This window comes from Nilaparvata lugens, chromosome 8 (genome assembly GCF_014356525.2).
Source record: "Nilaparvata lugens isolate BPH chromosome 8, ASM1435652v1, whole genome shotgun sequence".
Classification (NCBI taxonomy): domain Eukaryota; kingdom Metazoa; phylum Arthropoda; class Insecta; order Hemiptera; family Delphacidae; genus Nilaparvata; species Nilaparvata lugens.
In genome coordinates this window covers 3,032,230-3,058,296 of record NC_052511.1, presented here as the reverse complement: position 1 = coordinate 3,058,296, position 26,067 = coordinate 3,032,230, and the positions used below count along the sequence as shown (strand labels likewise).

The 26,067-nt window shown below is 32.0% G+C and overlaps 1 protein-coding gene across 1 annotated transcript in view; it reads right to left on the bottom strand.

Moving 5' to 3' along the window:
* Positions 1 to 26,067, bottom strand: part of LOC111049903 (glutamate-gated chloride channel) — a gene marked incomplete in the record, with an annotated part of 235,061 nt that overhangs the window by 30,642 nt on the left and 178,352 nt on the right. Inside the window, 4 exon segments of the mRNA XM_039433746.1 lie at positions 723 to 749; positions 5,704 to 5,918; positions 8,514 to 8,666; positions 12,578 to 12,595. Coding sequence (XP_039289680.1) covers positions 723 to 749; positions 5,704 to 5,918; positions 8,514 to 8,666; positions 12,578 to 12,595 — 413 coding nt within the window.

Genomic DNA, 26,067 nt, shown 5'->3' with positions numbered 1-26,067 from the left:
CAACTTCATTACCTTACAACTTGAGTTGTAAGTTTGACAAGTTTGATGAAACAGACTTCAAAAATGCATATCAAATGAAATGAGATTCTATTTAGAGTTATCAATACTATTCAATCATTACACCATTGTTCAATATTCATTAAAATTGATTTTATCATGATATTCATCTAAGTTCATTGTCTAAACTCAAGCATAGCCTGTCTACATTTGACTAAAAAATTATCCAACAAAAAATAAACGACTTTTCTATGAAGTGCGGTTTTGTGGCAGTATTAATATATGACTACGGTACTTTTACTGCAGATGATCATTTTGATGACTTGAAATGAAATGAAATTATTAGAATTCCCATCTCGCACACAAATAAAAAACCAAAAAAATATTAAAAAATGAAATTTATGCTAAACTCTCACACACTGATTACATTATTTTTTATGTAGTAGTAAGCATTATGTTAATCAATACCGTCTCCATTTCAATGCAAAGCACTCTGCTAAAAAATTGTTGATCTCTAAAATTTTGTGCAGCGGAATTTCCAAACTTTCCACCTTCAATTATTTTGCAGCAGCTAAGCGCTAGTTTCAAAAAATTTCCACTTCTCTGTTTGGTTGAAAAAGCATTAGAATCCACATTTTGTAGAATCAAAAATTAACAAAACACAAAATAAATTAACGAGAAAAAATGAAAACAGCCCTGAAAGCTAGAATCCATGGATAACTTACAGTCTTTTTAACTCCCTGTATGACATGCTGAAATAGTAGATTTTTATTGTAGATAAAATTAATTTTATTTGATTTTGAAAATTGATTTTGCTACTGGAGTCGAGAACTAACCTCTCGACTCTAATTATTTTCTCTCTAAATTCAACTCGGCTATTTAAATTCTAACGAATATTCTACAGGGAAATATCAATTACTTCTAATAATATTACTTATAAATCAACTTCTAACCATACTCTCTCCAGTACTTTAATAAGTTACAATGTAAAATAAATGTAATACGGTACCAGTAAGGTAATTAGAGGAGCTTATTTCTTAAACTATATATGTAATCAAAACTGTACTGAATTCAAGTTATCAATTAAGTCAAGGTGAAGCATTATTTTTAACTATAATTATTCAACATTATTAAGCCTTATTGATTGAACGTTAAAAATGCTCCCATCATGTTATCATCTTTTGCTTAAATTAGGCCTACCGTACTAAAGAGCAATCTGTACCTAACTGTTTAAAAATATTTTTAATATTATACGAAATATTTTCCTTTTCAAATGGAATTTCGAATTTATAAATTAATAAAATGCGGGTGGAATTATCCGTAAACCAGATTGAAAACAACAAATAGAGAAAAGTGAATTATATTAGAAAAATATAGGTTGCAAAATCTTGAGGGAGTTAACAATATCCCCTGAGGCAAATTACCTATAATTTGAAACAAAATTTCCCGATACATTAGTTTGTTGTACCAGTGAATTAAAGAAAAATATGAAATATTTGTACTGATAACATTATTTTCTTATTTGAAACATTTATTTGCAAAAATTTGGGAGAAGACAGTTTTGGGCTATGCCTGTTGTCTTCTCCCAATCATATTATATTTATTATAATTATGATTTGTAATTGTCAATGAAATGAATAAATGAATAACCGAGATATCCTTGTTATTTAATACAAAGGCTTCACGTTAGTTTGTACCAGGGAATTGAAGAAAAATATAAAATGTTTGAACAAATACAGTAACTGAGGAATCCTTGTATACTCTGTCCAGACTGCGATGAGCGCTGAAAGATTAGGCCGACCCTCCTACTACTCACACACACAAGCGCAGTCTCCTTTTGTGTGTATGAGTAAAGGGATGGTCTGTCTACCTGTATACATAGTATATCAATGGCGCAGGCGCAGGTAGGCCGGGCGTGTGTGTCTGCGGGGGCGTCTGTGTGTGGGGGTGCGAGAGTCGGCTTAATTTTCCAGCACTCATCGCAGTCTGGACAGAGTATAGGTATTAAATAAAATATTGTTTCAATAATACTAGTCAACGATAAACTGATATATAGTGAGAAATATTAAACAAGATGCTTCTAATATCAATAAAATTTTTCATCATTACGTCCTACACTTATAAACACAACCTGATCGAATAAACACTAATTGTTGAATAGATTTTCAAATATAATCTAGGTAACAACCCAATATTGTTCATACAAATACATAATTAAAGCTCAAATTCATACACACGTTAAATAAAACTAAAATCAATCATACACACTCATACACAATCTCACATACATTTTGCAGCAGTTCATACATTTTTCCACAAAAATAATATTTGTTATTATTTTTGAGAGCAGAACAACAGCTATAGTTCGAATATTTATCTATTTTTCAACAATCCGAAAAGATTTGTGGCTAAATTACCTGCTGGTAAAATGTTAAATTCCAAGCGATATTTCTGTGTGAAAAAGTTTAGGTTTCAATGTATGCAGAATAAATAATATTACATTGGTAAGATTTTTGTAATATTGTAGTTCAGAATGGTAACTTAGAAACAAGAGAGTTGGTTTGTAATAAGAAATAAAATAAGGTTTAATAATATTCGATAGTAAAGTGATAAAGGTATTATTGAAGATCATGTATTAATTTTCCATTTGCTGTAGGCTATAGGAGTTCCACACCAAATTGAAAATATGTAGGCTTCTGTAATTAAAAAAATAAAAAGTACTCAACTGGCTCGTTCTTCAAAGAATACTAAGAGAAAATTCAGTAACAAAATTATGTTTAAGTGAACCCGTAGTTGAAACTTAAAAACTTAGATTATTCAATTTTTCAAACCCTACATGGTTGAAAAAATAAGAGTTTTGAGTAACTGATGGCTAGAAATAACAGTTCAATTAAACCTGATTGCAGCTAAATTGTTAAGTTATTTAAAAAAATCTGGGCTATTACAGAAATCCTTCATAATACCCCAGTTACTCACTAAAGTCTCATTATAATTATTATTTTGTGAGAAAAACATTTTTCCCCATTTTGTTTTTTGTTGAAACATATATTGTTTATTTCTAGGTATTTATTAAATATTATGTTCATTTGTTGCGTAAATTGTTTATAGTTGAGTAATTGTAGGTATTGTTTTCAATCTGATAAATAAATTTGACTTTGGAAAGAATAATATTATGCCTTGAAGGGAAAAAGTTAATTATTATTTATTTCATGACTTGGCTATAATGTAGAATTGCAAAAAAGTAAAAATGTTAAAGTAAACAATAATATGTTAACTTAAGAAGGCCAATCAATTCTTGAATTATAAATGCACTAACTGCATAAAACTGAGAAACAATGTTCTGCACTTCCAATGGATGAAGTGGTATCTAATAAATAAAATATAAATTGTTTTACAACTGTTGAATACTTGACATAAAATTTTGTGGCACTTGTGATCAGAGTTATCAAATTAATCCCAGAAAATAGAATATGAAACAAACTGTCTTATCCATTAGAGACGAATACAGGAAACCTTTGATACATCATGTAATCTGAGTAAAATTTGTAATAGACTTTTCACTATTCCAGTCACAATCTTTGTGTCAGTTTACAAGCCCGATTTCGATTAATCATTAATTCGATTCCAATAAATGAATGAGTCGATAAACCTTTCCATAAACACACATTGAAACGGAAAATGTGTTTTCCAACAGTAGGCTAAATAATAATGGAGAGAAAAAAGGATACACCTTTTTGACAGTTGTATCAATCTGTAACACCATTGTTAACTTTAAAAAGTATGTGAGAACATTTTTTGGATAATTGCAGGCGTTATTATATTAATCTAAATAAAACGAAAAACAAGATGAACAGTGTGTTTTGACTTCTATATACTGTGTTTTCCAACACACATTTCCAACAATTGCACTGTTAATGAAATTTATAGGAAACTTCAAGATATAGGCTACAGTTTTAATTGTTGTACCTTCAATTACATAAAATAAATTCCACAATCCCACCGAATAAAACAGAATTATTAATATGTTTCGACACCAATATCCAACTTATAAACTCTTCCAATAACTAAAATTCAAAGTGTGTTCCCAAGCTCCAAATTAAAAGTGTGCTCCCCAACACGTGTTACATAAATATTTGAAATACGGTAAGAGAAGATGAAGGGAAGGCCCTATTTAAACTCGTATTGCAATAAATGAAATCCAAATAAATAGTGTGTTTCCCAACGGCAAATAATAGAATTAAGAGACACATAGTTCCATCAAATAAAATTTGAATTGGGATATGATCAAATTGGTTGAGTATATTTGCAAGTGCACGCGTGGTCATGCATGACCAAGCGCTTAGATGAGAAACAAAATATCTGGATAGAGCAATAGGAACGCTCACTCACGCTGAACGCTTGCACTTGATGGTTGCGTTCAGTGTGAGCAGCTACAGACAAGTCACAACGTGTTTCTATGTCCTTTTCCAGATTTTGTTTCCCGGCTCATGCATGATCTAACGTGCACTTGCATATACACATATGCATCCAATGTGACCATACCCTTGAAGTGTGTTCCCCAACATAAATGTTTGAAACAACATAAGATAAAGACACAGATATTGAGAACATGCGACACATTCATCACATCAATGATAATTTTAGGTTTTAGTTTGGATAATTTAAGGTCGAGTTTGGATAATTTAAGGTCGAGGTTAGGTAATTTAAGGTCGAGTTTGGGCAATTTTAGGTTAAGGTAAGGAGGATATAGATTTGGAATGGACATCCACCCGTCCCGCCGTGAAGCCATCTTCAGACTTCTGCCACACTTACCGCGGTCACCATTTTACTTGCTCCTAGAAATGCACTTGCTCTTATGGAAGAAATCGTTATTTTGTTGAACTGTAATGAGTTTTGAATGGTTTTTTCGATATTGAAGGAAATGTGATGCAAACAGTTGCACTAATCAATGGAAGAATAAAATACCTGGAGTAGCATTTAACAGGCATTTTAATCATTCATATAATAACATTTATACTGATGCTCATTGTAAGTGAACTAGTGTAAAGGAACATACATTTCCTGATTATTAAGCTTTCTCTAAATAATACTAGTTGATATTTTTGATAGTTTTATAATATCATTAATGCTGACAATTTTGAGTAAAATTAGCTTGTTCAGCTGGTATAAGATTAGGCATTATATGAATATAGCGCCTGTTAAGCTGTGTAGGCTACATACTTGAGCGTCATTAACACGCGCATTTTACTTTTCATCAGCTGATTACATCTGTATGTGTACAGAAACAGTTAAATACAGAAAAAATGAGCGTAGTATAAGTTTTTGTGTAGTTAAGAAGTTGATATTGTGGTAATTATTCATATTAAATAAAGAGACTAGGAAATTGTCGAAAACCACAGGAGATTGACAATGGTGTAACAACCGAAACCGGTCTTTCTAAGTATCAATAATCTGTGGTTTTCAACAATTTCTTAGTATTTTTATTTAAAGTAGTATCAGCTGATGTAAAGAGGAATATGCATGTTCGTGGTGCTCAAGCCTTTATGCAACTAAATAGGAACCAGAGTAAGATGGCATTAAAACTGGGTTGAAGGTCTTTGCAAGCGATATGGGTGGGTGCCCTCTCCCTGGAATAGGTGGAGCTATTTTAGGTTAGGTTGGGTAATTTCTGGTCAGGTTAGAAAGTTTGAGGTTAGGTTAGGTTACCTGTGTGACAGGGTTCTCGCCAGGCCGATAGACGACATTGTGCAGCGGTCGTTTGCGACCGACATAGTTGACGCAGACGAACTCGAGCAGACTGGCGTAGATGAAGCACATGCAGACGCCATCCCACACGTTCATGGCGGTCAGGTTGCTCACGACCGGAAGTGTCGAACGGAAGCCGTTCGATGTCGTGAAAAAGTTGAGCATTGTTGTTACACCTGCGTCGAAAAACGGGTACCGTATCAGTTGGTAGAAGTAACAAAAGGTAAGCTGTTACACCAAAGGTTCAGACAAAGAGAAGTAGATATTTGAATGAAAAATTCCCTGTCTTCAAATATTCACACTAAAAATTGGACTCAAATTCAAAAGTGTATGAAACATAACCTAATTTTTGGACTATATATGGTGTATGATTTAAAATTCGTGGAAGGAACAGTTTTGGGCTGTGCCTGTTGGTTCTTCCCCAATCTTTTTTATGAATTGTGTTCTTTGCACCATTAAATAAATGAATATTTGTTTAAAGGAGAGACAAAAGATAGATTTAAATTTGACAAATTATGTTGATGTCAAGGGTTGACCTTAGACCAGTACCAGACACGCCCCATTCATACTGAAAGTCGATGAAGCCAACATCTACTGCCATATCACCCCATCGTGACCGTCAGCATCGGATAGAAAACTTTTCTGTATAGTTTGTTTACATTGTTTTCCATAGCAGATTGTGTCTATTTCAGCGTGAGCGCAGCGGGAGTTTACCATTTTAATAAATAATAATCTACTTCCATCTGAAATAGACACAATCTGAAAGTTTCCTATCCGATGCTGACGTCACGATGTGGCGATATGGCAGTAGATGTTGGCTTCAGAGGCTAGACTTCCCAGCGTGTCTATTCTATAACAGGTCTATGGGGTCGATCCTCCTCTTACCATAGGGGCAAACCACATGAGGTGATTTTCGTGAGGTGGACGAAACAGAAGGATAAGAAGCTCTCCGATTGACTTATTATCAGCTGATTTCTAAACGTCAACCCAATCAGCCAATCAGAGAGCTGATTAGGTTAGCGTTTCGGAATAACTGATAATCAGTCAATCGGAGAGCTTCTCAAGCTGGGTTTACACCAAAGTTATTAACAAAATGTTAATATTTGATCCTTATAGATTCTATTAGATTGAACATAACTTATCATACACATGATGAACATATGTGTTTGCCAAGTTCCGTTCAATCTAATAGAATCTATAAGGATTAAGTTATTAACATATTGTTAATAACTTTGGTGTAAACCCAGCTTCTTTGCTGCCGTTTCGCCTAAAAAAAGCCTCATGTGGCTTGGCCTATATAGTTTCTTCCATGATCCAGACTATGCACAAGTCTAAGCCCTTTGTGGGAATCATAGTCAGAAACAATAGTTTGTATTCTCTTTCACCTACTACAGTAAGCCAAATACTATTATTGTACTGTGGTTAACCCGTAAGGCGCTGCTAGGCAACCCGCTTCACACATTTTCCGTCAATGAGAACCATTGAAGCTAAAAACATTGAGGAAAGCAAAATTATTGCAGGGTATTAAGGTACATGATACGTAGTCTAGAAACACAATAAAACACAGGGTTCCCATATCGTCCCCTGCTTTAATCGTACCCCCGGGATACAGTGAATTTGTTGTTTACATGACTGTAGGAGCCAGACCATATTAGGCGTTTTTAGATATTAGATAGATATATTTATTGATAATTGTTACAAGGCTGTTGCCCATGGTAACATTTAAAAAATTGACAATAAAATTGAATCAAACTTAAGAGATAAATAATTATTTAACAGTTCTGCATTAGTATTAATCAATTACAAATATCAAAGAAAAACAATATAGTATATAATAAGCTATCAACAAGTTTTTACAAGCGTTTTCACAGGGCGTATTTAGAGTCGGCAAGTCATCAAGCTTTCCGATTTGCTGAATGGGTTGACGCCTGAAAAAACGCATGGAAGACGCTTGAGGAACCCTTTATGTGGTCTGGCCCTAGTAAATTTAGAGTCTAGTAAAACGGATACCATTAACAATTAACAATAGTTAACAATATTAAAGTTAGATTATTGTTTACAATGGAGATCAATATCTCGGCTCCCAATCAAGATATTCATTGCATTTAGCTACTTATTGTAAGCTATATTCAATTGAATCTTTGATAGGCTGAGAACCTTTATTTAATCTCTCAAATAATATATTTTTTTCAAATATTTGATGATTAACAAATTAACGTGTTTCGGATGGACACGTTAAGCCGTCGGTCCCGGCTGCCTAAAAAGCAGTCGTTAGGTCATGTCAGAGGCCTTGAAATTGATCAGTTGCGACCTGGAAACTCTGACATCAGACCTGAGCCAGCCAGGTCACTCGATATTATTATTATTTTTATTAACAAATCATAACCTTGGTGTGCAACCTTTTAGTTACTCATTGTCACATTGTATTTTATGTTATAATCTAAGGTTTATTCAAGAGAATCTGTCGGTAATCACCTTCATCAGAAATATTCACCAAAAATATTAAATATCAAAAATATTTTGACCTTATGTGTAACCTTATCTAAATTTGGGAGAGGAATAGCACAAGGTTACCTTATTTTCTCTCTCCCTATCATTTTTGATGATGTACTTGTTGTATGAACCAATAAAGAATTTTCAGATATGAAAATATTCATAAAAAATCACCTTCATCAGAACACCGGAAATCACAATGTAATGTATTAAGCTGTATTTTAGTGAATTTTTGAACTCGAAAATAATATTTATTTTTCAGATATTTGAGGACTGACCAATCATAACCCTGGCAGGCACAGCGTTCCACTCTAGCCAGAATGTGATGAACGAAGATGTGACCAGAATTATGCCAGGGATGAACACCGTTGTAAAGTAGAAGGCTCGGTCACGTGTGAAGATCAAATCCACCTTCAGACAGCTGTAGTTACCTAGAACATTCGTAAATACAATCAATTATCAACCAACAAATGAAAGAAATAACCAAAATTATACAGAGCACACAATGCTGGAACTATATAGTGAGATTCACGTTATAATTGCAGTAGAGAAAGATAGGAGAGCAGCGTTGCTGATTCTCTGCCTTGCCACTGCTTTCTATCAGGAGCTCCTATATTTTCCTAATATTTAGAAAGTCCTGCTTCTATAGAGAATATCTGATATTGGTATATCTGATGTATATTAACTGTTCATTTTTGTATGAAGTAATCAATTATATTTTATTCGTCAAGGAAATATATTTTTCCTACAGTTACGTTGAAAAGTGGCCATTGCTGCACTGATTACAGAACGCAAAGAATCACTTTTCCGCTCTAGTGCGGGAAAAATTTTTTCTGCACTCCAGATTTGCAACATGGCAACGCAAAATAGTTAGTAGGTTATATGGAGGACCAGTGGAGCAAAATCAAAATTAAGTTGGTAACTGCACTGACTGGGCTGCTATAGTGTTGTGGTGCATGTTATAATAATATTAAGGACACCGAGTTCGAGGACAGCCACCACATGAGTGACAGCCGCCCCGCCATTCATTTACTACTACATTATTCAATTTCAAATGAACTAAGGTTTTCATTAATAATAAAATTACACAGAAAAACATTTGATGAATTTCAGGCAATTTTACCCATAATTACTCACTTTTCATATTCAATGGAAACTGTAGGAAAAATTTAATGTGAAATACGTGCGCAAAGTTCCTCTGCTGCACTCAAGAAACCATTCCGCTTCTTTCGGTGCAGCAAACTGTCACTTTGCGCACTAGTTGCACAAATAACTATTCCAATAATTTATTAATACATTTTAATATTTGAGATTAAATCATTTGATGATAGAAAACATATTGAAAACAATCTGGTAATGTTGCGGAGCTAGAAGTGCCACAGTATCTGATTTGCTGAATGATGGACAAGGATAGTAACGCCAATATTAATCAAATACTGTCATTATAATGTGAACCTCACTATAGAGTACAGAAAAACTACAAACAGCCTCCAGTAACAATCACCGACAAGTAACAAAACATCTTTTAGAGAAATTGAACAATATTGATCTGGGAAAAGTCTTGACTTTGTTATAACAACTTCATTTAATAGAACTTCATTTAACAAAACATCTTTTAGAGAAATTGAACAATATTGATCTGGGAAAAGTCTTGACTTTGTTATAACAACTTCATTTAATAGACTATGGCTGGTTGGCACAAAAGCCTGTTGAATTTTAATAATTATTATATGCCACAAGAAACAATCAGAAAAGCATTATTTTAAAGAATGCCTTCTCTGATTGGTTCCTGTGATATTCAATCATGATTAAAATTTAACAAGCTTTTGTGCGACAGGGCCTTTGTATTATCCACTCAGAATATCAAAGTTTTGTTGAAAAAAACTTGAGAAATTGTCAGTGTTTCATACAAGTCGAAATAAGCTGAAACAAAATCAAGTCTTTCTAATCAATATGTCTGTCTACCATAATATCATCTTTAATATCACTACAAAATACGTTCCGGTTCTTATTGTACAATAATTTCAACCTATTTATTGGGTTATAATATTAAATTTACGCTTACAATATGATTTTAAATATTACAAAAATATTCACAATATTTTATTTCTGATACGGCTGAGTGACTTGTAGTTCAGTTTGTTGATGCTAGAATATATTAAAAATAATTTAAATTTCCCGAGAATGCAAAAATATCCTCAAAGTGATATTTTAGAAGTCTATCAAGGGAGATTAACAAGGAAATTTAGAACTTTTAGACCTTTTTTTGGGAAGACCCATTGACCGTGGCTATCTTATATTTTTCAGATAGCATAACACATTAATTTTTATGATTGAATCCTCTATTCAGTTTATGCATGGTAGTGATGAATCAATGCTTTCAATAAATAAATATGAATAGAGGCAGAAAATCGATCTTGTTTATAAAGAAAATCCTAATTTTGGGAATATAGATTAAAAAATTGCCTGAATATTGAAAGAGATTCATGTTATGGTATTTAAAATGATTGAAATTCATGGTTGATCTGAATAGTTATAATTGAAAATAATTAAAATGGATGTTTCACATGCAATACATTACGGGATGAATAAGATAATTATTGAAATTTGTTCAATCTAAAACAATTACATGCTGGATAAACAAAACATGCACACTAAGAAGCACAAATACATCACATTAAACACACTAATAACATAAATAAATTGTTGTTTTTATGAAATTTACTATATTAGAGTGGGATGAAAGAAACTAGGAACCACTGAAAACCAATAACCATGCTAGGAAAAAACAGTTTATGAAAATTATATAAATCAGTACAAATTTCCAATGAATCTACCATGCATTTTTTTCGAAAATACTTGGAAGAAGAATTATTATCCTGGATTTAATCCAGAACATTAGCCTCAAATTCATCCCTCTAAATTAAGTTATATCAGAGAATCAATGTATAAAATATTTTAATATTGTCTAGGCTGATGTCTATTATCTAGCTAATGTCTATTTATAAAGCTGCTACATAATTTCATGATAATACCCAGTGTTGTATTGATCTATTGATAGTTATAATCCAGTAGAGTTCTACTGGAATAATATTTACACAACAATTTTTATCATCCTCTAAATTTCTATGATGATTTACTTATATTAGTGTAGGCTTACTCTAATGATTACAATCTTGTGAGTTATTTAAGATGATAATTCAGGAAATGAAAACGTTCTCAATGAGTCACACATTAAAGTAAGAGGAATGTGTTTGCTATATTACTAATCTGAACCAAAAAATAGTCTAATACTTCAATAATTGTGTAATATTTTAGATACTATTGTGTTCCAATTCATGAATAAATAGTGAATGAATATGAAAAAAAATCAATAATATTATCTAGTCTGTCAAAAATACACTCTATTTTCTTACTATTTCTATAATGTTGGCGCTTCATAGTTTATAACACGTAGAATCTTGAAATAACCAAATTATAAACTGGATTCAATTATGAGAAAACAGTTTTCCAATACACTATAAAAATAATAAGTAAAATAATAGCCATTACCCAACTTTTCAAACAACTTTGAAAGCTTTTCTAGGATAAGAAAAAATCAGTTTTGTTTCAAAGACTGATCATATCTCAATGATTATTATGGAAGGGCTTAAAATTTCAGGTTGATAAATCTTCCATAATGTTTTACAATCTAGAAAAAACAGTAGTTTTTATTTCATCAAAAAGCACTGCAATTGAATCCACCGTATTAGTACAATACATAGTGAGGTCCACGTTATAATGGCAGTATTTGATTCACATTGGTGTTGCTATCCTTGTCTATCATTCGACAAAGCAGATAGCGCTATCCTTTCCTAGCTCTGCAAGGATGCCAGGTCGGTTTTTAACAATGTAGAAATATTAATAATTAACAAAATATTTGATCTCATTTTTGGAAATTTATTATTCAATAATTGAAAAATATATTCTCTCAACGGAAAAAATATAATAATTATTGCTGATAATTTAAAACAAGAATGAACAGTTGGTATCACATCAGATATACCGGTGTCAGCTTAAAAAAAGTGATTATATCAGATATGTATCAGCTATCCTCTATTGAAAGGCAGTGGCAAGACAGAGAATCGGCAACGCTTTTCTCCTATCTTTCTCCACTGCCATTATAACGTGGACCTCACTATAGGAACAAAAACTATTGGCAGAAGTGATTATTATTCAGTTTTGGATATTCACTACTGCGGTGCTCTCTCTCAGCAGCTTTATCTCTCTCTCTCACTCTCTCGGTTGCCGTTGGTTGTGTGAGAGGGAAAGGGACAGAGCGATGTCTTTGTCTTACACTCACCCGAGGCTGGGTTGTTGGCTGGCAATCAACAAAATTCATTAGACTTATTAAATTAATAGGAATTTCCGAATGTTAAAAACAATGTAATTTCCCTACCTGATGAATGATAATATCTTCTATGTTAATAGATTATTGGTATAACTACATGAAATATTCTTCTAGTAGTATATTAGACATCCTTTGTGAGATCCTATGAAGGTCCGACAATAAGAAATTCAATTCAAAATGGCGGATAATGGCTAAAAAACCATGTTTTTTACGGCTCTAACGATTTTCTTCAAATTTATACCCTAGATAGCTATTTATAAGCCCTGAAATGAGTCTCATTTCTGGGAAAATTGCAGGAGCTCCGTAATATTCCTGAGAAGAATGAATTTTGTTAAATTTCTATCACGATTTTCTCAAAAATGACTTGACCGATTTTTTTTCAAATTCATACTTTGTATAGTTCTATATCAGCTCTATTAACTGGCATGAGTCTCCTCCCTGAGAAATTAACAGGGGGTCCACCCCATCCTTGAGAAATTTACTTTGTAACCTCCTTCTCGTGCGTGAGGTAGGTGGAAGAGCAGTTTATTCAAAAGAACACATGTCGATATTTTATTTGTAGAACAGCTGTTTTGACAACTTTTAAAAAATCCTCAAATTTCATAATTCAAACAAAGGAAAATGTACTCTGAACACAATAACAATAGTATAATCGTAGTTTTAATTATTTAGCCGCCAATCGGCATAATGTTATTCCCCTAAATTATCCTCGTTAATGAGGCTTATAGATCAATGAGCAAGGAAAGTTGTGTGAGTGTACCACACCAGATTTTTTGAATTGATAGGGATTTTTAAAGTGATTTCACTACTTGATGAGTAATAATTTTTCTATGTAAATAGTTTGGTTTGAATGAATAATCGTTTTTTTTTTAGTACAGTACCTAAGATCCTATGAAGGTCTAGGGAGTCTCATTCTTAAAAATCTTGAACATAATGGTATAGAATGAAAGGAATTTAAATGTGATTAAATCATAAGACTAGTACTCTAAACATTAAATAACTCCACTTCTCATGTCAAATTTAATAAATAAAATCTCAAAACATATTAAAAAGTGTGTAGAGCTGACTGTTAATTATGATAAGAATGGCTGAACTAATATTATAAGAGAGTAGAAAGTAAACTATGACAAAACGTTCCAATTTTATAAGAGAGGATTATTAATTTCAATAAGTAGGCCTATATTTATTATTGACAGGTTAAGAGTTGGAAAATACCGGACAACAAAAAATCAAAATCAGAGTTCCCTTTTATCAACTTTATTTTATTTCTCACAGTGAGAAATATCTATTTCTTACAATATTCAATTTGTTCAATTCTTTATTTCTCTAAAATGATTAATTTAATTCTCACAATGAAAAATAAAATCAAGTGGGAAAAAGAGTACCTACTTTGATTTTTAATTTACATATGAGTAGCCCTTACCAAGAAAGTGAACCTGACAATAATTTATTCTATAGAATCAGATAACATAGATAAAATTCCACCTGTACCCTGTACCGACAATATATAGCTACACATTAGATAGAAGAAATATAGAATAAAATATTGATAAGTCACACAACAAACATTATCTATACAAACACATAACAAGGTTTGTTAAAACAATATAAAACAACAAAACATACTAAAAACAGCATGAGTTATGGAACAACACCTGATATTCATGATTCTAATCATTCATAGAAAGCAGTAGTTAAACACATCATTAGGTTGCATGAAGGATATTGAAGAAACATGACCACAATAATACATTCAACTGAAAACAGTAAACGATGGAAGGAAAATTACTAAAAAACAACTACAGTATTTATACACATCAAAAGCTTTCATACACAATACAACTAAACGTTCCAACACTGAAAACAACATAATTAAAACATCAAAAGATTGTGTTTTCCTGGTAGGGGAGGGGGAAAAGATAATACTTTTAAAGCTCAGCCTCCAACACATTCAACACAGCATTCTCATTGCAGCAAAAAAAAAACTTACCATTCCAAATTAAGGGGTATTACAGGGCTCCATTCAAGGGGACAGAACGGTATATAGTGAGGTCTACGTTAAAATGGCAGTGGAGAAAAATATAAGAACAACGTTGCCGTTTCTCTGTCACTGCCTCCTAAAGAGGATATCTGATACCGGTATATCTGATGTAATATCAACTGTACATTCTTGTTTAAAATAATCAATTAGGCTATATTTTATTCATCAAGAATAAATATTTTTAATGATCTAATAATACATTTTTATGATTGAGATATAATATATTGTTAATTGATGACATCTCTACATTGTTAGCAAACGATCTGGCACCTAGCGCAGCTAGAAAAGGAAAGCACGATCTGCTTTGTCGAATGATAGACAAGGATAGCAACACCAATGCTAATCAAACACTGCCATTATAACGTGGACCTCACTATAGTAGGCTATAAACCACTAATTTATACAGTTTATTACATGAATATTTTGTAGTTCCTATACCGTCCTGTAGGTAGAAGGAGAGTAGGAGAAGGGGATAAGATTGAAGAAAAATGTAGATAATATATTCGAGCAGGAAAGGTGGTAAATTCTGGACGCGGGAAATGGGTGGAAACCAAGGGCACAGAATAGGTACAGAATGGAAACTGTCAATCAAACGCCTATCCAACCAATGCTTTTTACATGGCGCAAATACTAGACACGTCACGTGACCTTAGGAAGTTCCAATCCTGGTCTTCTGATTGGCTCGCGGCAGTGAACGAGATCAATTGATCCGGATCAGTAAAGTGATCCGAACCTCCCATCAATACTATTACAATGCGGAACTTCCTAACAAGATGGCGGATTTTTGCGCCAGGGTACTAGCCGAGTTTCCATACTGTATGTATACTGTGCCAAGGGAGAAAATTATGAAAAAAATAGAGAAATAATAGTGAGTATGAAACAAAGATAAAATGAGGATTGTGATCAAGTGACAGTGACAGAGGGGGGTGTGACAATGATAGCTAGCAGGGAGGGGTGGGGGGTTGTATGGCTTTGTTTTTGGCTTTTTTCAGTTGTTTTTTTGAGTGGTTTCTGTTTGTTTTGTTGTGGAGGTTTTGTGGTGGTTACCTTGCTGCTCAAACCGTCGTTGACATAGGGAACATTTGCCGATCTCGTCATTCGTCCAAGACGGTTCTCCGTTGACGTCTGCTAAAACAAACCACGTCTCACGCTGTAGGACCACGTCTCACTTTGTCATCATCTCGTAAAAAAGTTGACTATTTTTTCCAAAAACTCTTACTTCGAATGCCACAGACTAATCTTGTTAGTCATTGAAGACATGAAAAATATGAAAGTCTTAGTAAAATATTCAATCTACCAACACTGGGCCATGACATTTTTGGAAATGATTTATTTTCTCCAAAAACTCTTCTGAAATCTCTCACCCTGCTTCAGAATGCCACAGACTGATCTTGTTTGTCATCAAAGACATAAAAAATGCGAAAGTTTTAGTAAAATCTAAAACAAACGTTGGGACATTGAAATTTCGGAAATGGTCTCAGAGAATCAAAGAAATCAAATTAATATGACATGAACTATTCATGCAATTATTGGGCCTTTTGAGCACAAATCCAAAGTTGAATATGCTGTAAACCACCCCGGAAGACTTCTGCTATTGCAAATATTGACAACAGGGTGATCAGCTAGAAGGGAATTCCATAAGAGCTTCTATCTAAAAATTATTCGCCAGCCCAGGATTTATTTGTCATGGATTTTATTGGCAGAGAGATCCTCTCCATGTGTGGGAACATGAATAATTTGACTCCTTGTAGGAAACGTTTACGGTATCATTGTCTCTTATGTGTGTATTCACACATTACAGAGATGGAAGTGTGAATACTTCTATAAGAACCAATGGAATTATTTTCTGGAATTATTTTCTGCCTAGCAGAGCAGAATTCTTCAAATGGGCCATAAAAAAATGTCTCCGGAAAAATATGTCTCATATTGCACAGGATCTCATAGCTTCAATAAATTTAACTGTTATGGTACCGTCCTAACATTTAAATGCTCGTATTTAACGTATATTTCTACCGCAAATTACCTCCTCGTTAAGATTGAAAAAAATCGAGAAAAGGTATCTGTGATGAAACCAGGAAGTCCTGGTAAAACCGTTTCTAAATTGAAAATAATTAAACTGATTTAATCAATAGCTGAGTTTTGAAAACGTGTATTGGCGTCATGTTATTTGAAAAAAGCACTTTTAGTTCAGTGGGATTTGCGAGGTATTAATCAATATTTTTCATCGTTTTACTTAACTGACGGTTAACTGGAGATGTTTTTGCAGCAGATTGAATCTGAATAAATAATTAATCTCAAGTTATTCAAATCTAGTGGTTATTATTTTGGAGGAATATTATGAAATTGATTTTGTTCTCATTATCATTGAAATTGATTCATTGTAGAGGATCTTAAGATCAATATAATAATAGGCAATCTTATAAAATTTATATATCTATGTCAATGAAAAAGTTATATTGATTTTTGTAATGATGTGGAAGGAAGCCCGCCATTTCTTTATAAAAAATACAATTTTCAGTATTAAAAATCGAGTACCTAGTAATTTTTACTTTGTGAAAAGATCACGCTCTGCTTACTGGATTAGGCTACTTTCAAACTTTTCATGTCTTCAATGATTGATAAAAATATTTCAAACACTCAAAAAAGAACGGAAAGCTTATACTTCCATTTTGTCCTAGTCAAAAATGATTGATTTTTTCTTTTCATACTTGAAAAATAAAACATATCCCTCATGAGAAAAATAATCTCAACTCCCATTATTAAATCAGTGTCAGAGAGATGTGAAAAATATAAAAGTGGTTTGAAAAGATAAGAACTCTTGAATATACAAAATAATTATCCATTCATACTTGAAATAGCAATTTATTTGAAGATGGGTTCATTTATAAATAGTAAAATCCAATTCTAATTCACTGTTATTGATGTGAAATAGTGCTATTAAAATATAGGGAATCTTTCTCTATTTCAGGGGAAACAAAATTCATTGAAATCAGAATGCAAAATTGATTATTTTATAGACCAGTGCGAGATTCAATTAAAAATATATGTATTCGTTCAACATTTCTTTATATTTTGTCCCATGGAATATTCTATTTGTAAGCTGACGTTTTCTATCTCAGTCACTCCATATATCATAGAATACATTATTATTTAATTAATCGACAAGTCTGCCCAATTAATATTCATATCTATAGCAATACATTAAATAAATAGTATCAGTAGTTTATAAGCCAATACAAAGCCATACCAGGACGATATAATATGAACAAACACACAACATTAAATTATTACAAGGAAAACATACAACACAAAAAGGAAGGAGTAGAAGAGAAGATTAACTACAAAATACATTTAAAACAAACAATAAATTACAGTAAGAAAATCTAAAACTTTTAGGATTTATAAATTGAGTTTGATGGACAAATGGTTGAATTGATTTAAATAGATGATTTGCTAATTACAGAAGCGCTAATTATTATTTAGCTTGAAGTTAAGTGATATAATTTATTGTTCAAGTTTCATATTGGAAAGAGTTATGTGTAATTTATGTATGATTAGTTGTCAGCCTAAATACAGAAGCATAGTATAATATAATATAGCATGGTAATAGTATGTGGGACTCAAAAAAAGGATAATTTCAAAATTGTAAAATCAGACAAGATATATTTGTTTGTTGATATAAAAAATTGTGGAAACTAAGAATGATACTCCTGACAATAAGATAAGGTATCTTACTGACTAAAGATGAATGTAAAATTGAAAATATTTTCCTCAAGTGGTTAAGTTATCAAATTCACTCAGAGTTACTGTAATTATAATTCAAATTATATATCACTGAACAATAATATAGGTGTACGGGTATACCCGTATACTTGAATAATTAAAAAAAAACTAACAAATACCGTAGTTCAATAATTGTACCTCAACCTACAAACAATATTATGAATATTATCAATATAGCTGTATTATTTGTTTCATTTCTATTTGTAACTATTCTGTTCAACTTTAAATTTTGCCTCTTGCTTTCATTGATTTTCTTTCAAAAAGCCTATAAAATATTGGTTCTATTATTTCCTCTTGCACTGAATTCATTTAATTGATACAATATTTCAACATGTCTTTTTTACTTTAGAGCTACTCTCGAATTTAAATAGAAATAGAAATTCAAGTACCCTTGATACAATTATTTTTTCCTACAGTTACGTTGAAAAGTGGCCATTGCTGCACTGATTCCAGAACGCAAAGAATCACTTTTCCGCTCTAGTGCGGGAAAAATTTTTCTGCACTCCAGATTTGCAACATGGCAACGCAAAATACTTAGTAGGTTATATGGAGCAACAGTGCAGCAAAATCAAAATGAAGTTGGTAACAGTGACTGCTGTGGCTGCTATAGTGAGCAGAGGTGCAACGAAGCACAACGCGCTAATTATTATTCATTATATATTATAACCAAGGACAACGAGGACTTTAGGATTTTAGGATTAAGGTTTTTATCAATAATAAAATTACACAGAAAAACATTTGATGGATTTCAGGCAATTTTACCCATAATTACCCACTTTTCATATTCAATGGTAACTGTAGGAAAAACTTAATGTGAAATACGTGCGCAAAGTTCCTCTGCTGCACTCAAGAAACCATTCCGCCCTCGCCTACGGCTCGGGCGTAAACGTTTCTTTCGGTGCAGCAAACTGACACTTTGCGCACTAGTTGCACAAATAACTAATTCACAACATGTTTCGGCTATATAATGCCACATAATTTTATAAAGGGTACTTAGATTTCTATTTTCATTTAAATTTCATCATTATACTTTCAAATGTTATCCTCTCCTCTCTTATGCTTTGCAGCCTATATATGTTTTCCTATTTTCTTGAAGCCTATTCACCTATACCAATGTTCAAGGTAGCCTTTCTTATTTTTAAAGTTATTTTAACCTCGAAATTTGAAGACAATAAATCAACTCGAACCGTTGCTAACTCTCACAAGTAGTAATGAAAGAACGGTATCAAGAACTCCCTATCAAATCCATTAAACTTATACTCAATTTTCCTGATAAAAGTATAAAGGTGCGTACAGATATACGCGCCGCGAACATGAGCAATTCACTTTTAATCGGCTGATGCCAAAAGCTTTTTATACCTGTATCTTACCGTTTCTGTAAAAATACAGATAAAGCATGAGCAATGAGTTCATCGCGAACATGAGCAATTCACTTTTAATCAGCTGACTTTATATCTGTATTTTTACAGAAACGGTAAGATACAGGTATAAAAAGCTTTTGGCATCAGCTGATTAAAAGTGAATTGCTCATGTTCGCGGCGCGTATATCTGTACGCACCTTAAAGAAATCCTTATAAAATTCATTGAAATCTTACAGTTTCATTTTTTGAGTTTCTGAAATAATAATAAATAGGGCACACTACTTGTATCGACATGCAAGGTAGTGAAGGGTAGGTTCACTTTTAAATGGATGGTCTGTGAGAATTCTGCAATGTTTTAGTGAAATGCGCAGTGAATTTTGCTTGTTATGTCTACGAAATTGTCTACCGTGTTGATACTGGACTAATATTTTTTTCTAATAGGCTACCTAGTACATTCATTCTACTCGTATTGTGAAACTACTATACAGGGAACACATACACACACACATGCTTCATAGAAGAGCAGAAAATCATAAATGGGATGAGATATCTCATGTGAATTTATCCAGGAATTCATGAAAAAAAACGGGAATCGTTACTTCACTTTAGAGGTAATTAATTCAGAGGTCATAATTTAAGGTAATTAGAGATATTTTCTATAGTTATAACTATGGTAGGCCTACTGTATTTATGGGTCTACAATACCTGATAATAATCAATGTTTCAATTGGGAGTCTAAACTAAAATAAATAATAGATATTTTCGAATTTGATGAACTTTAATTTGTTCAACTATATACGAATTTAATGACTTTTGGGAATGACAGAGAAGATACTACGGTATTCTAGAATAAATAATAGATAATTTCGAATTGGATGAACTTTAATTTGTTCAACTACTATACGAATTTAATGACTTTTGGGAATGACAGAGAAGATACTATTTTACTCTAAGAGGATGAACGGTATAGATTTTGCTGTAAAATAAGATCTGCTACTCAAACATTTATTAGGGTACCCAATCAATAGGAGACCTATCTTCAGGTATAGCCTCAAGTAGAAAAATAATTTTATTGTATTCATATTCCTTCAAATTTCTCCTAGAAAATTCTTAATACTTCCCATTCTGTAGCTAAACCTATCAAACCTACTTATAAAAAAATTTCCTAGATCTATGTAGTCTCTCTGTGTTTTATTTTTCCTGCTGTCCAGTTTCAAATTAGCTTCACTTTTAAGACTTCATTGTCCTTGAAATTGAATATCCTTGAAATATCTCATGATTCTATTCAAATTTATCTCTTATTTTTTGTGATACTTTGAGTCCGTCTCTACATATCTGTGTACCGTATCTAATATTTAATTATTATTATCTATTAATTTGACTGAGTAGTGAGTAGTCGATTGATTGAACAATGATACGTGAATGAAATTCAAATTGAGTTTATTCACAGAAATCATTACAAATACAGTACACATGTATAAATAATATAAATATTTGTGAATTTTCCCCACATAGACAAGTCTGTGTGTGGGGAAAGAGTTCTAATGAAAAACAACGTGATATTAAAAAGAAAATTATAAATATTTACAATACAGTATAATTTGAAATGCTCTCAACCAAACAGTTGGCTTCCTAATTTTTAAGTCTGAGTAGACAGTTAAAAGCAAGAATAAGAAAAAATCTAGATATGTGAGATAAAATAAATTAAACGGAGATAGAGAGTGCACAAGAGAACAATCACAAGATAGACACCGCAAGAAGAAGAATTTAACAAAAAATCGTAGAATAAAACAGCAAAATAATTGGATATCTTAAAGTGATCACACATTTATCAAATGTTTATAAATGTTCAATTATATCGGTGTCAATTTTCATATTTCATTGTTGTATGGTTTCTTTCTGTAGCTTATTTCAAATTAATCTCGATGACGATGATCAACTGTTTATTGTATTACATGTATGATAACTGTGTTGAATAAATTGATATCTTATCTTATCTCTATAATGGAGTACCTACCACCGGTATTTACTGATTGTGCTTAAATTTTATCTAGGGTTGAGTTGAAGCTCTAGTTGAATTTTATCAACTATTTTTACAAGATCATGTTTATTTGGACTGTTTGTACCTATTAATATTTACACAAAATTTAATTTGAATTGATTGTATTCTGGGAGAAAGTTTGAGGGAATTGGTTTCAGAATATCATGTTTATTTGAATAAAAATTATTTGCCCCTACAAATATTTACACAAAACAGAGTTTGAATTGATCGTATTTTGGAAAAAAGGTTGTGGGTTCATCAAGGTCTTGTTTTTAATTTAAAAAATAGAATTTTCCTACTGGTTTTAAATGAAAGTACAGAAGTCCTGAAATTATTTTATAGCTTAAACAACAGTTAAGTCTCTGCTAAATGATGGGAGAAGCTTTCTTCTATAGTGAGGTCCACGTTATAATGGCAGTATTTGATCAAAATGGTGTTGCTATCCTTGTCTATCATTTGACAAAGCAGAAGGGCTATCCTTTTCTAGCTTGCCAGATCGTTTTTAACAATGTTAAGATATAATATTAATTGACAAAATATTCAATCTCAATTATTAAAATTTATCAATCTTATTGAAAAAATATTTTTTATTGACGAATAAAAGTAAAATTATTTTAAACATAAATGAACAGTTTATATTCCATCAGATATGCCGATATCAGCTATCCTCTATAGAAGGCAGTGGCAAGGCAGAAATCGGCATAGCTGTTCTCCCATCTTTCTCCACTGCCATCATGATTGTGCACCTCACTATAACAGATCAATCTTAAGGAATTCCTTGCTAGTTTGTGTCTCAACACATCTCTGGAGATTAAATTACAATTCTGAGTCCTAATTAGATTGAATCTGGTATCATGTAGGGGATAAACTCTCTCTTTCTAATGTGTGATTGGTTAGTGTATACCAAACTGCTGAGTTGGCAAATCTCGAATCCATTCAACTCAAAACTCACACACAGAACACACTTTGTCGTAGTCAAGTTTTCAAGTTTCCGGCAAAGTTTCCAACTTGGGGACTTGCAGAAACAACTTGAGAGGCCAGACTTGCAATGAATTACAACTAGGGACGGTAAACATCAAATGGAAACTTGTGTATCTGCTCCGCTCTAACTTGGACTTTCAGTTGAGAGTTATGTACAATACTGAAATTCGAAGTGTATCACGGGGTTGAATCACTTTTTAATTATCTTAGCCTTATCATGATACATATATACTGTAGCCTATGTGTGTTAAGGCTGTTTGGTACACTTTTTTCATTATTAAAATTGGATAATCTTTTTCAATATAATTGTTAAGATCATTATAAGAGTGAGAAAAAGTGGCAACTGAAATTTTTAAGCGAGTTATGGGTTGTTGAAGTGCTAAACTCCGTTTTCTTTCCAGATCATAAACGGTTTCGAATTTTCCATTTGAGTTTTTTTTAATACATTCAGTATATCATTGGCTTTGTTCTAATATGCGTTTTTTCGCGATTAATGCCAAAATAAACAAGTTATCGAATTTACAAAAAATTCCACTTTTTTATTTATGAATGATATGGGAAATAAAATGTTTTAGTTTGGAAAGATACATTTTTTGAATTTTCAAGAGAAGTTCTAATAATATAGTCGAAACCGTTTATGATCTGGGAAGAAAACGGAATCTGGAAAGTTAGCACTTCAACAAACCATAACTCGCTTATTAGACCAGGCACTTGAAAATTTCAGTTGCCACTTTTTCTCACTCTTTCAATGATCTTAACAATTATATTTAAGAAGATTATCCAATTCAAATAATAAAAAGTGTACCGAACAGCCTTAAAAGTAAAGCTTACTTTCTCGTTTTGGGCTACTATACTTGTAAATACAAAAATATATATTGAAAATGATTTTTAATTCTTATGCCATACAGTATAAAGTTATATTATTGGAGAGAAAACATTACAAAAATTAAAAAAAACCATTCAGGTTACTCTAGAAATCTTGGCTCTCTTTCAAATCTGTAGGACCTAAAGCTTCTCATACCGAATACACACAAGAGTAGGCCTATTGATAAGATATTTATAAAAAAGAAGTAGGTTTTCCATTTTGTCTATGAGTGTTATGGTAGTGTAGGTACAAGTTTGATATTATTATTCACATTTTTTATAGGTCTAACATATTTCTAAGGACTCTAGTTAAACTAATAAATGAATAATTGTTTCAAAATTGACCTAGTGTTCAATCAATGTTACAAAACACAAATTTTGTTGTTTTTGAATTAATTTTTTGCCTACCCGGCGAAGAACCTAGGCTTTTTGACTCCCATCAGGCTTTGAAAATGATTCATCATGTCGACAAATCAATAATTAGACTAGGAGTTCACCATGAAATTAATGTTGACTATAATTTGTCAAAAGATTACATACAGTAGAGTAGATGTTTCTCAATAAATTTAGAATGAAATGTGATTAAAATTTGCAAAGTTTCTTAACTGGTTTTAGTAGAAATCATTATCATCAATTTCTTTTAATCCACATTTGAAATCAATCTTTCATTAAATACGGTAATATAAATCAATGCTCCATGAATATTTACAATACAATCATGAAGTTTCAGACATTGATTCAATTATGAAGTTCAAGACATTTCTATTCAATCATAATTAAAACAAAATATAAATTTTAGAATTTACAAAACACTTTAATATCTTCACAATTTCTCCAAAAAATTAACTACTCAACATTGTTACAATAATATTATATGCATAGGCCAATGAAGCTCCAGCATTGACATGGATGAATAGAAGCTGAAATTTACTTTCCTTGAGAAAATTAATAATATCATAGAAAATTGCATTTTATTGCCTTGAAGCACTTGCATCCCTATGCTTTATAATTATTATTCATTCATTATAATCAATTTAAAGCCAATTTTTTAGCTCAGGCAGAACAAATTTTGCGGTGTGAATTTTGAGGCGTCTAAAATTTAAAAGTAAAGTTTCAAAATTGAGGCGAATTTTCTACTGGCTTATTAACTTCAGGCGCGTTTTACATGGAAATTTGATAAAAATTTGAAGCTCTGTGTTATTATAAGCCCAAACCATTGTTCATGGAAGCCTTTTTCAAATAAATTTAATAAATTGTGCAATGCCGAATGTTGCTTATCTCAATTAACATTCAGCTGTCGAAGCACATTAGCATATATCTATTATTTGTATCATTTTATACATTCAAATGCCATTCATTGGTTATTTATTCATTAGGCTACATAAATATAATATTATTATCTCCAGCATAAATGAGGCGCAGTGTATTTTGAATAAAATAATCGTGTTTGCAGTGAAGCACATTTTTCTGACCGAAATTCTTCTACTAGGTATATAATTCATTAATTTAGTGGGTACTGATCTTTTAAGTTTCAGTTTTTCAAGAAGAATTTGATGTTGTTTGAATACAGATTGAAACCATAGTGGAGTTCCAGGATAATTGTGAAAGTACGTGGAGTTTTTTAAAGAATTGGTTACCGGTATATGAGTTTGCAAGTGAAAGTCATTGAAAGATTTGTTATCATTCATAAGTAGTTCATTCCATTTTCAAGGGGATCAAGAACACTTTCAAATAAATTTGACATGAGCTTCTAAATAAATTTGACAAGATGAAGAAAAAAAGTTAATGAATGATTGGAAAAATAATAGATAGGGTTATGGATCAAAATATAAAGAGATTGTAAAGAGTAGCATCTCAGAGTGAAAATATATGTAGGCCTATTCAGTATTGAGTTTCCAATTTTAAGCTTCCAAGATGTGATTATTTTGCATCAAGGTTTGACTTTTCCAAATGTTATATACCGTATAATTATTATGTATTTACAGATGGTGGTACCGGGTTCGACTCCCGGGCTGAAAAATACTTTTTGAATAGTAGCGCTCATCGAATTTCCATCTAGCTGTTTACCCTGTTGTCAATATTTGCCGTAGCAGAAGTCTTCGGGGTGATTTACAGCATTTAATTTGGATTTTCGTTTAATAATAATTATTATGTATTTATTGGAGTGGATTTTTCTGTTCATTTCAGTTACCATGTGCTAAAGAGAAGGCATTTCTCATTTGGTAATTTGATGATATAAAATAATTGAGAATTAGTGAATATTTGAGGATAAAATAGCTTCATTAATCTGGAGTGAAGGATCTATTCCTCAGAATTAAATATGAAATGAGCAAACGTTCCACTATGGTTTCATGTTTTTATGTTTCTATTA